General features: G+C 46.6%; 1 protein-coding gene across 3 annotated transcripts in view; it reads right to left on the reverse strand.

The window, feature by feature from the left end:
* CCDC60 (coiled-coil domain containing 60) overlaps positions 1 to 14,202 on the reverse strand; it is a 165,280-nt gene that overhangs the window by 43,023 nt on the left and 108,055 nt on the right. For all 3 annotated transcript variants that reach the window (XM_077765932.1, XM_077765933.1, XM_077765931.1), the window contains exons 3-4: positions 11,282 to 11,452; positions 1,923 to 2,030 (exon numbers count right to left, since the gene is read on the reverse strand). In XM_077765932.1, the coding sequence (XP_077622058.1) occupies positions 1,923 to 2,030; positions 11,282 to 11,452 (279 nt within the window). The remainder of the gene's footprint in view (positions 1 to 1,922; positions 2,031 to 11,281; positions 11,453 to 14,202) is intronic.

Consider the following 14,202-nt stretch of genomic DNA (forward strand, 5'->3'; position numbering starts at 1 on the left):
AGAGGGTTCACATGCAAATGAAATCTTAAGAACCACTGATCTACACCATTTGGTTTCAGAAGGTTTGCCCACGGGAGAGATGGGCAGAAGTGCGTTCCACAGGACACAATGAGAAATTGCAGAGTCTGCAAATTCCTGCAAGGAGATGTTTTAAGAACACAAGTTTAGGTTTCCACTTGGAATGTGCTTGAACAAATAAGTCTATCAAGAATCCAATCATAATATCGATCAAAGGGAAGTTGGAGGAAAGTGGGGAGTGGGCTCATCAAAAGCTGGAATATTAGGGAGGGATATTGATGATGATGATGATGATGATGATGTTGATGATGATGATGATGATGGTGATGATGGTGGTGGTGGTGGTGGGTAGTGAAGGTAGCATCTTCCACTCGTGAACTAAGTGCTCTTATTAATGATTTTATTTTTTCCTGCCATCTTATTGTATGATTTCTCTCTTGCATTGTTTTATTCTTCAAGTACATGAGACTTGCCTCTCCAAATATATCATGAGCTCCTCAAAGGCAATGTTCTAAGATACACTTTCTCTGTAGTGCGTGGTAGCTAGCGTTTGGGCTGTGAAGTCAGACAGACGTGGCTTAAAAGTCCAGCCCATGGGGCGTGTGGGTGGCTCAGTCAGTCAAGCATCTGACTTTGGCTCAGGCCTTGATCTCACTGTTCGTGGGTTCAAGCCCCACGTTGGGCTCTGTGCTGACAGCTCGGAGCCTGGAGCCTGTTTCGGATTCTGTGTCTCCTTCTCTATCTGATCCTCCCCTGCTCATACTGTCTCTCTCTCTCTCTCAGAAATAAATAAAAAAACATTAAAAAAATTTTTTACAAAGTCCAGCCCAGTGACACTCTGAGCTCTGTGACCTTGGGCAGAGGAGCACACCTCCCTGCTGCTTTCTCATCTACAGAGAGGAGATAGTAATATATGTGCACAAGAGGGCTGCTCAGAGCACTGAGTGATATCTGCCTGCAGATCGGTCAGCAATGCCATGATCACTATGCACACTGTAGGGACTTAATAAATATTTGACAAATAACCAGACGGAGAAGTCTACAATCCATTGCACCATTTTCATTGCCCTAAAGCAGAGGGGTGTGAAGAGGATAAGCATGATTTTGCCCCCAGGGGACATTTGTCAACACCTGGAGACATTTTTGGTTGTCACAACTCCAGGGTGGGGTGCTACTGGCATCTAGTGGGTAGAAGCCAGGGATGCTGCCAAATGCCTTGTGGTACACAGGACAGTCCTTTACTACAAAGAATTATTCATCCCCAAAGGTCACTAGGGCCGAGGTTGAGCAGCCCTGCCCTGAAATCAGGCATGTCTATCTTCATGCCCGGAATCTTCTGGTTGAAAAGTGCTAACTAGCAAAAGAAAAACAAGGGTTTGTAATTCTTTGGAATTGAGAATTGACACAAGGGGAACAAGATGCCAAGGTTTTAGAAAGCCACAGTGTTCTTTGGAGGGTTGATTAGCCCCTGGTACACCATGCAGTGACGAGTTCATGCCTCAGGTCAGGAAACAACAAGTGCTTCTCTGGGAAATAGCTCCTTGAGTTTTGGGGAAAACGCGTCCCCTGAGCCCCGGCTGAGATGTTGTCGCACACGCTCAGTGAGGGCTGCAGACAGATTTTATCAGGCTTTGCAAACTATTTGACATTAGAGCGTCTGGCTCGGTAAGGAATGGAATGACTCAGTCTCAGCACATTTGCCACTTAGCTCTAAAGCACCGTGTCTGCTTTCTGTTATTTTTACGTGTCAGAGAACGTTGCTGACTCCGGGCTCTATGTCCCTTTCAGGAGGGCAAAGGAAGAGCTCAGCAGCTCCCTATGCATCGTTGGCTCCGTGAGCCATTTCACCGTGGCCTTAACTGGTAAGCTCGCAACGCAGGGGAGCCGGAGGAGGGACGACTTACACGTGAGCCTCGGGCAGCGAGGACGAGATGATGCAGCTGTGTACAGGGGTGAATGGGCGAAGTACGGCTCCAGCGCCCATCTTCCTAACCTTGGCTTCATCGTACGTGCTGAAGGAGAAACAGAAAGAGAGACACAGAGTGAGCAGTGAGCAGCCGTTTTAAACGCCTCCTTCTCTTGCCAGCGTTTATTTGGCAGATATGATTGGGCACCTACTATGGGCCAGGCAGTAAGTTCGCCTCAAGAGATGAGGCTTCTGGAAGCAGCCCATGAACGGATCATACGAAAACCCCTGCTCTCATGGAACACATATTCTAGAGGAGTAAAGAGAATAAACAAGATAAATAGGGAAACGGTGTGGCGTATTAATATAGATTAGGGGTGGGACATGTTTTCTTAAATTAGGGCCTAATATTTATGACTTTGTCAAACATGTGGTCTGTGTCACAACTACTTAGTAGAATGAAAGGAAAACAGCCATTGACATAGATAAACAATATGTAAGTGGCAGTGTTCCAATAAAACTTTATCTATAAAACATGCCTTAGGGCCAGATGTGGCCCCTGGACTGGAGTTTGCTAACCCTCCCTCCCCTGCTGTACTAAATAGTGAGACATGCTGTGGGGAATAAAAAACAAAGAAGAGGGCTCAGGAGGGCTGGGAGGGCTAGGAGTTATAATTGTCAATAGGGTGATGAGGGAGGGAGTGACTGAGAAAGTGACATTTGATATCTGCAGAGCAAAAGGGAGTGAGCCATTCAATGATGTCTCAAAACAGCACATTCTGAATAGAAGAAACAGCAGGTACAAATGTCCTGAGGTGGGGCTGTGTTTCAGAGACAGCAGGGAGGGGTAAGGAGGGGACGATGGAGAGAGAACAGGGGCCTTGCAGCCAGGCTTGCAGGGGACTTGGGCCTTTTCTGTAAATGAGAAGGAGAGTAAAGGATTTTGAGCTGAAAGAAGATGCATCTGACTTGCATTCAGAAAGTCAACCTTCTGGCTGCTATTCTGAGAATGATCTGTGGAGGGGGGCGGGTGGAGGGCAGGGACAGAGGCAAGGAGACCAGTTAGAGGTACTGTAATAATTCCAACCTGAGAGAGGAAGGTGGCTTCAGCCTGGCCATGGGGTCCTGGCCATGGGGATGATGAGAAGTGGAAATGAAGGCATGAGACACAGACAAGGAACTGCCTGGAGTTAGTGTGTCCTGTTTCCAGTCCTTTCCTTAAAGAGGCTTCATCTACAGACTGCCATGAAATGTGTGGGGACCTCAAACTTTAGAAGGAGGCACAGTGGGCCCCGAAAGATGAGCCATAACCAGACATATGTCTGTGGCCACCAGGCTGGCCGCTATGGGAAACCAGAAACCCATGCTCTGCCCCACAGAGAATATGGAAGCTTCTTCGCAAGCCAGACACAATCTGGGGATAGGGGAGGAGGGGGCTTGCTTAGAGAAGGGAGAAATAGCCCAGACACATAGTTCAGACACACAGTTCATTTTGAAACCACTGGACATTGACCTGGAAAAGACTGTTACAAAATGGAACATTAAGTTACATTTAATACCTTGTTAGATTTTTTTTACCCCTCCACCATCATGGAGCAAGTCATTTCATTTATATAAAACACTTTCTTTTTTTTTCTTTCTAACAAGCCTGAGTCATAGGTTGTTGGTTATTTTATTTTGTTTTGTTTTTTGCCAGTGACCAAATCTAGCCAATAGACATATTTTAATGAACCTACTCTGTGTGTGTGTGTGTGTGTGTGTAGCTGAATCAATTGTATTTTAAACTTGGGAGATTTCACATAAAAATGGAAAAGTTTTGGCTCTGAAAACTTGAAGGCTATTGCCACTCTGGTCCCTGTTCTGACTGGCAAGAGTCAGGTGGGACCCAAGATCAAGGTCGCTGCCTGCTTTACACTCAGTGTGGGCTTCTCAGTGGGCTGCCTGTGATGCACACACCCCTTGGCTTCTCGCTCCTCATTTGCCTTATTGCTTCCCACTACATGCAAGTTCCTTTAGGGCCTTTCAGTTTCTGAGCCTCAGCCTAGGTACCTCCATTGACTGAATCATTGACAGGTTCCCTGGTTCACTCATTACTGCCCGGATTTACTGAACATCTCTTTGCTGGAGGGTTGTGGACACAGCAATGAATGAGACAGACCCAGCCCTTCCCCTCTGTAGCTTAGAGTCTAGGGACAGAAATGTGCTTGACCCAGCATGCAGTTGGTGAATAGAAGAAGAGTATATGGTTCTTTGACAGCACAGAATAAGGGGGAGCTGAACCAGAGCCAGGGAATACTTGTTGGAGGAAGTTGTGGCATTTCAGAACCACATACCCCCAAGTTCTTTGACCCTCTTCCAAGGCAGAGATGGCCGTATGTATCCTTCCCATGGAATCTTGGTTTTGTGAGCGGTTGAGCTAATAGAATGTGTCAGAAGGAAATTGACATGATGCCCATTTCTGGGCTCAGGCTCCAGGCATGGGCAGCTTCTCCTTCTCAGGATGCTCACTGGTAGCACCCAGCCATGGAGACGCTGTGAGGCAGCTGATGGCCTATGAAGAAATTCATAGGGAGAGGAACCATGGCTGCTGGATCTCCACCCCGGCCGAGCTCACAGCTGACCGCCAGCTTCAAGTTGCCGCCATGTTGGAAATGGATCCTTCGAGCTGCGCCGGTGGTTAGTGGTGTTAGTGACAATCCTTCCCCACCTTGCCCAGCTCAAGCAGCAGATCTGTGAGCAAACTTTGTTGTCTTGAGTTCTTTCCTTTTTTCAATTTTTAGAAATGTTTTTACTTATTTTGAGAGAGAGAGCAAGCAGGGAAGGGCAGAGAGAGAGGAAGAGGGAGAATCCTGAACAGGCTCTGAGGGTCAGTCAGCAGAAGCCCAATGCAGGGCTCGAACTCACAAACCATGAGATCATGACCTGAGCCAAAGTCAAGAGTCAGAGGCTTAACCCACTGAACCATCCAGGTGCCCCTGTTAAGTTTTGGAATGGTTGTTCACAGCAGCAGTAACTGGAACAAAAGTAAACAGTGAGCTACAACCTGAAGGTTGAATGGGAATTAAGTAGGTGAATGGGATGGGGGAAAGCCCTCCCCTGGCGGGCATATCATGAGTGGGAAGGTAGAGGAGTATGTGTCGCTGGGGCAGAGGGAGAAAAACAGGATTAACCCATCCAGAGTCTTGTAGACCTCTGCTCAGATTTTGATCTTTATTGTGTGAGAAATGGCTGCCATCGAGGGTTTTAAGCGGAGAGCAATTTATGTCTTGAAGAGATCCCTCTGGTTTAGTGTGTGTGGCGAGGTGGGGGAATGAGGTGGAAGGGGGCTCGAGGAGGCAGAGTGGAGACAGACATTACGGATTTGCCTTACTCCTGAGAATTCAAAGACAATCCTGGGGTCACAGAGTTAACTAACAAAATAGGACCGGAATCCAGATCCCATAATTTCCACTTCCATGAGCTCTTGATTCAGCCTTAGAGCTGAGAAAACCACAAATACGTTGGCTTGCCCAGTTTTACTGGCAGTCATGTCCCCCAGTGGTTTAGATTACATGGAAATTAACCCAACTGTTGTTACAGTCCTTAATCTCTGGTTTTCTGTCGCCTCTCAACCACAATAACAAGACAAATTCTACCCGTTGTTGTTTTTTTTTTTTTTTTTTCACCTTTTCAGCTGAACTTGCAACTGAAAACGAGGTCATTGAGCACAGTGGGAAAGACTACTAGCAGGCAGAAATCTTTCGGGACGTGCTTGATTTCCTTTCTCCCTTTGCCTACTTTATCAGACTTACAACTTTTGTCTAAAAGAACTGATCCTGTGGTCTTGGAACCAGGTTGGGGGGTGGGAGGGGGAATAATCCCTCCTGCTTTTATAATGCACAAGATCAAATGCCTCGTTAAAAAAGCATTCTCAACGAACACTTGTCTTTTTGATACTCCTGTGATTGGAATTATATTTATAGCACCTGGCTCTTAGATGAGAGAGGCTTTCTAGCCTGCCTGGAAATTAAGATTTTTAGCCATTAATCTGAGGATCTTAGGTAATTGAGACCCAGAGAGATCAAAGTCACCTTATTGCATAATAATAGCTAACAGTTACTGAGCGAGTCTCCTTTGCCAGGCTCTGTCCTAAGCACTATTTCATTCAATCCTGCTATAACAAACCTGGGAGTTGGGTACCATTCATATGGTGAAGGAGGCTCAGAGAGGTACAGCGACTTGCCCAAAGCTAAACAGTCCTATGAGAGAGTCCTGTGCTCTTAACCACTACCCTGTACTGGTATGGAGAACTTCCCAGTGTAATTTTATAACCCCTGCTTCCCCACCTGCATTTGATGGCTACACTGCCGTCATGGCCTCCAGTTTTATTTTAATAACCAGACTTGTGCAGCTCATAGAATCCACCAGATAAGACACAACGAGACCAATGTCTGTGAGAAGGATGATCTCATGCATATTTAAACTTATTAAACTTTAAATAAACCATGTCTCGCACACTAAAACATGGGTGGGAGAAGAGAGAATTGTGTTCTATGGCCATGGATTAAAACTCCATCCAAACAAGGGAGATGTGGCAACAGAACTATTTAAATAGCTGCAGGAGAATCTTTAACAGATGCCTCTCCCCCTTCCCCAGTGCCTGTTCCTGTGCCCATGAATCCAAGTGCAGCGCGTGCAGAAAGAAAAGCCGTGAGTTCATTCCTTCTCTTTATGTCAGGAAGGCCTGCCAGCTGGCTGGTGTCTCTGGGCATACCAGATTGTAAGCACCATTAGGCTCAGGGAAGGCAGACTTTGCTCTAAGCTCTTGGAACCCTTACTAAAGAGTAAGAACCCCCTTACTCACTGAGTAGCCCTCTCTCTTTCATGTGCCTCTGTCCCATGAGGATACTTCATTGGTGGCCCAGTGGGTGGCTGGATGCAGGTGGCTCAGGTCATGACTTGCCTACTTTTTTTTTCACTCTGAAAATAATGTTTCTGACTTTTGTCAAAAGATGACACCATCAACACCCTCCTTCAGCCCTGGCCTTTCTAATCAGAAGTGCTGGCCACAGACAGCTAATCCTGATGTGTCTCACCATGCCTCTTTCTGTTCAGCATTAAAAATCCTGCTCGCAAGTCATACTTCTGGGGATTCTACATGGTCTCTCTTTTCACCCCCTAACCTGGAAGGGATTCACCCCCTAAGCTTGAAAGGATGGTCATTGTGAATCAATAGAAGCAATATCTACTGGTCTCTGCCCCTGGCTTCTGGGACAGAGCTCCTAAAATCATTGCTACTTCCTACGTGGAAATAGCATTAGGAAGATCTTTTGTTCTAATATTTGATCTTAGACTCTGGTTCTTGACACAGAATTCCTAAATCTTTGGAATTTCCTGCGTGGTAGGAATGTCTTTTGTTCTAATGAGGCAGCTCTTGGTGGGCTCCTGGATAGTTTTGGGGTGGGAGCTAGTTACCAGAAAGACCAGGTCATCATCTTTAGAAGCCTGGACCTTTCAGAAGGTCCCCATCCTGCGGGAAAGGGGAGAGGGGCTGATGATTAAGTTAATGATACATCATGACTACATAGTGAGGCCACCATAAAAATCTCAAAAGTATGACATTCAGAGAGCTTCTGCCTTGGTGAATACATGTACATAACAGGACGGTGGCACTCCTCAACTCCATGGGGACAGAAGTTCCTGACTTGGGACACTTCCAGACCTCACCCTATTTACCTCTTTATCTGGCTGTTCATCTGCATCCTTTGTTATACAGTTAACGGGCAAATGTTAAGTCAGTGTTTCTCTGCGTTCCGTGAGCCACCCTAGAAAATGATCAAACCCAAGGAGGAGGGTCATGGGAACCCTGATTTATAGCCAGTCAGTCAGAAGTACAGGTGACAGTGTGGGGCTGTCCTGTGGGACCGAGCCCTTAACCTGTGGGATCTGACGCTACTTTCTGGTAGATGGTGTCAGAATTGGGTTGGATGATTGGATCCCCAGCTGGTGTCATGGCGAATTGCTTGGTGTGGGAGGGAACTCCACACATCTGGTGTCAGAAGCCTTGTGAGTGTGGTCATGGATCGCCGTAAAGGGGAAAAATGGCGGGAATGTTTTCCTTTTCTGGCCCTCGGTGTGCATCCTCATGATGCTTTGTCACATTCCTATTGGATGTGGTAGGGACTGTCCCTTAATCCTTTTCATATCTCAGTGCCCCCAGAGGCCCTGTACGTCATAGGTCTTCAATATATAATGGTTGGTTGTACAGTGAGAAGGGGCCTGGATCAAAGTAGCCTCCTCACCACCAAACTTACTTTCCATCTGGCCGAGATGAAGGTCCAAGACCATATTGCACGCAGGGACAATTGCTACCTCACTGAAGATCTTGTGGGGAAACCAAGAAATGGATTTATGTCTCACGCTATGAGGCAGAACCTCATGAAAATCCCCATTAGATGTCTCTGTTCTCGGGGCGCCTGGGTGGTTCAGTTGGTTAAGTGTCTGACTTCAGCTCAGGTAGTGATCTCACAGGGGTTGAGCCCCGCGTTGGGCTCTATACCGACAGCTCAGAGCCTGGAGCTTGCTTCGTATCTGTGTCTCCAATATCTCTGCCCCTCCCCTGTTCATGCTCTGTCTCTCTCTCCAAAAAATAAACATAAAAAAAATTATAGACGTCTCTGTTCTCTCCTAGTGGTGGCTGCCTTTTCTCTTTTCTCTCCCCTAAAAGGTCCCTTCTGCTTATACTCTTGGTGAGTCTTCCTGATGTCTCCATTCTGCCTCTTAGGTGAAGCACTTCTGCTCTATCTCTGTATCTACATATTCCCTTAAATACTCCCTGCTCCCCTTAAAAGGGCTTCCTTCTCCTTGGGATGCCCACTCTTTAAAAGGCATGGTGTGGGGATGGTAAAGCATAAATATTTTCTCTCATCTTAGAATGGATAAATGAGTTAACAAATGCACAAATGGCAGACTAGCTTATTTAGATCGACCCTTAGGGTAAAAATAATTTTAAAAAATTGGACAAAATAGCAAAAAAAAAAAAAAAAAAACAAAGAGCTGACACCAAGTTGGAATTTTCAAGCCAAAATGAAAGCCAGAGACATAAGCTAGCATGAGTGCTAACTTGGTATAACGACATTCACCGATTTAGAAAAGGTTAACTTTCCTTCTGAAATAGCACATGGCGGGGCACCTGGGTGGCTCAGTCGGCTGAGCATAAGACTCTTCTTACCATTCAGGCTTATAATCCCAGGGTCCTGGGATGGAGCGCCGTGTGGGGCTTCTCTCCCAGTGTGGAGCCTGCTTAAGATTCTCTCTTCCCCGCTCACGCACTCTTCCCTCTCTAAGATAAGACAAAATCACACAGGGCAAGGGGCACAGAAACTATAGCCCAGGGTCTACACAAATGAGGCGTCGAAGAGAAAGGCCTTCTTACAGTAAGCCAGGAGGAGCTGCACTTTCGGGGAGGAGCATCTAGAAATACACCAGCTCCTCACGGCCTTGCACTTGGGGCTTGTATCTATCACCTGGAACCTTGAGCTTTAAGGAGATCCCTGACTATTAGCGTTCTGGTAAGTGAAATGAGCCAGCCACAGAAAGGTCACACATTGTAGGATTTCACTGAGAGGACCCTTGTTTTTGAGAAGCACATATTGGTACTTCTCTAAGTTAACACGGTGAAGAACAGAATTTGGGACATGTTGCAGAGGAAAAAAGGTATCTGCTGTGGATTCCTTTTCCTCCTTAGCCCGCCACCTGGCAGTTGGGGTCCCTGAAGCCCAAGCATAGTGGCTCTCAACCTTGGCTCCACATTGGAATCATCTTGGGGAACTTTAAATGTTTATTTATTTTTGAGAGAGAAGAGATACTGAGAGAGAGACAGAGCACGAGCAGGGGAGGGGCAGAGAGAGAGGGATACACAGAATCCGAAGCAGGCTCCTCCAGGCTCTGAGCTGTCAGCACAAACCCCGATGCGGGGCTCGAACCCACAAACTGAGATCATCACCTGAGACAAAGTCGGATGCTTACCAACTGAGCTACCCAGGCGCCTGCATCTTGGGACACTTTAAAAAATACTTTGTCCAGGTAATGCCCCCAGAGATTCGGATGTAATTGGTCTGGGAAGCACCCCGGGCATTGGGAATTTGTGCTATCTCATTGCATCCTTGGGATGAGGTGAGCTTAGGGTCCTCCTACCCCGCCATCTTTCCCTGGGCATTGGTATTTTAAAAACTGCTCAGGCAATTCTAATGTGTACCCAAGTTGAGACCACTGCTCTAATAAGACAAGGCTACAGAGGCAGGCCATTACCATATATTTCCTTTCTGCATGCCTCAGCACCTCCCCCCGCTTCCTGATACGTGCCTCATTCAGTCTGCACAAGCTATGCATCCCAGGAGTCTGTCTATAAAGAATGGCACAGACTAGGAATTTTGGTGTCACTCAAAAATTGGGACTCAAGGATGCTTTCTAACTAATGACCTTAGTCACGGGGGAACTATGTGAGCATTTCTAAGCTTTTGTCCTAATCTCTAAAAAGGGGGTAATAATAGCACCTCTCCAAGGGATGTTTTGAAATGTAGATGAGAAGGTGTGCATAAAGCACATAGTAGACACTCATAACAATTATTGTTGTGGTTGTTATTGTCACCATCACTATTGCTATTGTCAATGTGAATGGACATTTCATAATGAGCCAGTCTGTTGATGGTCCTCAACCAGCCAGAGGAAAGACCTTTTATGGAAAGAGGGGAGCTACTGTATTCAACAAACCAACAAACATTTCTTGTGCACCTGCGTTAGGTAGACATTGAGCTAGGATTTGGGAATGCAGCTGAAGGTCTAGAATAGAGATATTGATGTGGGTTAAGGTGAACCAGCACACAAGTGCGTTACAGGAACCCTGAGTCCAAATGGGTTCTGGAGGGGGTTGGGCTGAGATCCAGGAAGTATCAGGAAAAGGTAGAATTTAAGCTAGGCTTTCATGATAAGTAGAACTTTAGTTGGAAGAAGATGTGGGGAAGGGTATGTAAGGCCCAAGGAACAGCATGGGGAAGGGCCTAGAGATAGGGGCAAGTCTGGTAAAGAGAAGGAAAGAGGCACATTTGGGGACCAGCAAGAGTTCTTACATAGCTCTTAGCATCAGACATGAGAACAGGTATCCGTAGTAGAAGGTGCTCTGCTGGGTACCAGAAGGTGAGGCTGACAGGTAGGTTTGAGCAGACTAAAAGAGAAGGTCAGATGCCACACCCCAGGACGGGGCTTCCAATCTGAGACAGCCACCATCCCTCAGCCCAACCAGGTGGCATTCATTCTGCACGGCCCCTCCCCAGGCCCCTCCCCAGAGTGCGGACACTATAGCTACCACCATCTACTTACGTCAAAAGAATATCACCATAGTGGACTTCTGAGATCTTTTTGGCTGGCTGGAATTTATGTCTTTCTTCCTCTTTCAGTTTCTGAAGGTACTGTTGCTTCTTTTTCAAGGCGCTCTCCTCCCGTAGCATGCTAAAGTACCCGCGGCCTATCTTCACTGACCGAATCAACATGCTGGGGGTGGGGAGAAGAGGGAGGGAGAGACACCAACAGAGTTGAGCCGACCATTAAATGCCATATTGTCCTAGGACTGAGCATCTCTGAAGGGCACCCTCCTACCTGCAGGGCAGGAATGTCTTGCATTTGGAACTCCAGAGTCAGATGGACCTGACCTTGAATATTTAACCTCTCTGGTCTCAGTGCCTTCCTCACTTCATTAATCAGCAAATATTTACTGAGCACCTACGAGGTGCCAGGGACTTTGTTAGGTGCTATGAAATGAGCATAATAATCCACACCCCACAAGATCAGATACCTTTATGCCTGGAAAGGGGCTTGTCCATGATAATCAGTAACAAATCAGTACTCTAAGGCCCAGACCCTTTTGACCAAGGCCGCCTTCTCTCAGATTTGCCTAAATGCTCTCATTTGCTTCACATTTTCATGTGGCTGCAGAAATGGAGTGGATACGGTCTATGGGAGCTTGTTGTGTTAGATGATGAAAGTTGAGACTTCATGATTCTATTCTTGCTGACTCAACCACTGGTTTCTAATCAGACATCTTGGGGCACCTGGGTGGCTCAGTCAGTTGAGCGTCCGACTTTGGCTCATGTCATGATCTCACGGTTCGTGGGTTCGAGCCCCGCTTCGGGCTCTGTGCTGACAGCTCAGAGCCTGGAGCCTACTTCAGATTCTGTATCTCCCTCTCTCTCTGACCCTCCCCTGCTCATGCTGTATCTCTCTTTCTCTCTGTCTCTCTCTCTCTCAGAAATAAATAAAAAACATTTTTAAAAAATTTTTAAAAATCAGACATCTTGCTACTGGCTGAGACATTCTGTGCCTGATGGTGTACACGCCTCCCTGACTTTGCCATTTGTCACCTTGGGGTTGGAGCTTGGCAGCACCGTGGTGGAGAAGGAGTGAACACATCTCTCGGTCTGTCCATCTGTCTTACAATCTGGGAAGTCGTCCGGCACCATCTTGAACCACCACCATGTTTCCCCAGGCATGAATATTGGTTCTGAGATTCAGTTTTATTCTTAAAATCCCTATTGAACAACAAGTGGGTACTAGGGATTGTGCTGACTGTTCGGGATACAGTGGTGAACAGGACCCTGGGTCTCTAAGAGCACATGGAAAGTCAATGGTGACACAGAAAGATGGGGATGGGAAGGACTCTGAGCTTTGTAGGAAGAGGGCACCTAATTCAGACTAGGGGGTAGTTGGAGACATCTTCCTGGATGAAGTGGTATCTCCTTTCCTTTATTCTGAGTAGCCTCTTTCCCTCTCCTGTCTTTCCCTTGTGCTCGTTTTTGAATGGGAATATTCTCAGCAAGCTATCATGGTTAGATTCTGATATGACTAATTAATCCTTGCTCCTTTTCTAGGAAGAGTTAAGGGACTACCGAGGGCATTTTCATTTCAACAGTGGACTCTTGTATTGTCCATTGGGGAAATGCTGGGAGGCAGGACATGGGGCTTTTCCGGTGTTTTTCAAATTGTGTCACACAATGATACTTTCATTCATTTATTTCTCTGGCAGGCATTGCCTGAAAACATGCTAATCTAGGCACCTGTGAGGAGACTGAAGTTACACAAAGCAATAAGACAAGGCATCCGCCCCCAGAGAGTTCATAGTGTCATAGAGGAACCACACCCAGAAACATGCACTCTGTACACTCCAGTGCAAAGAGCTATAGGAACCTAGAGAAATCTAAGAAGGTTTCCTGGAGGAAGTGACATTTGGGATAAGTAGGAATTTACCAGTAGGAAAACATGGGAAATGGCATACGAGTGGGTAGAAGAGCAGTTGTAAATGCAAAGAGGCATGTTATGGACTAAATATTTGTGTCCCCTTAAAATTTACAGATTGAAATCCTACCCTACCCCCACCCCCAGCATGATAGTATCAGAAGGTAGGGTTTGGGGGAGGTAATTAGGATTAGATGAGGCCATAAGTGAAGAGCCCTCATGAAAGGGATTAATATCCTTGTAAGAGTCACAGGACAGCTTGCTTCCTCTCTCTGCTGCCCACCATGTGAGGATACATTAAGAAGCCAGCAGTCTACACCCCGGGAGAGGGTCCTGGCCAGAACCTGACCATGTGTGCACTTGATCTCAGAATTCCAGACTCCAGAACTGTGGGAAATAAACGTCTGTTGTTTATAAGCCACTTAGCGTATGGTACTTTGTTATAGCAGCTGGAACGGACCAGGATGGGCGAGTCTGAAGATGGCCCATTTGGGAATCTACCAGAATCTTTAGAAAGCTGGAGCACAGAAGGAATGTGGGAGAGTGGCCAGGGCTAGACCTGGCAACGCTGGCAGGGAACAGGTGTTGAGGGCCTTGGGGTCCGGATGGAAGCGAGGCCCCGTCTGGGAGTTGCTAGAAATAGAACTTTCTAGAAATGCTTCAGGGATCTGCAAATGTTTGAGTTTTTTATGAACGACTTTCTAAGCTAATAACCATACAAAACCACAAAACATCCTGTTACACACCAGATCAATTCCATTTATCTAGGCGTTTCCTGCCGTTTCTGTTGCACTGACCGATTGTGCAGTGCACAAGTTTTCCCATCTCAGCCCGTTTGTGGGTGTGTCATGTAATCACTGCCAACCAGCTGGCAATTGTGTTATCACCTACACACTCATACTTGGTTGTTACTTCTGACAGCCTGACCACACAGCGGCCCCCTGGATGTTTTAGACCCCAAAACCACTGGATCACGAGCTGGGGTCCGAAACATCTTTTTTTTTTTTTTTTTT

This window comes from Crocuta crocuta, unplaced genomic scaffold (genome assembly GCF_008692635.1).
Source record: "Crocuta crocuta isolate KB4526 unplaced genomic scaffold, BGI_CrCroc_1.0 scaffold339, whole genome shotgun sequence".
In the NCBI taxonomy this organism is placed as follows: Eukaryota; Metazoa; Chordata; class Mammalia; order Carnivora; family Hyaenidae; genus Crocuta; species Crocuta crocuta.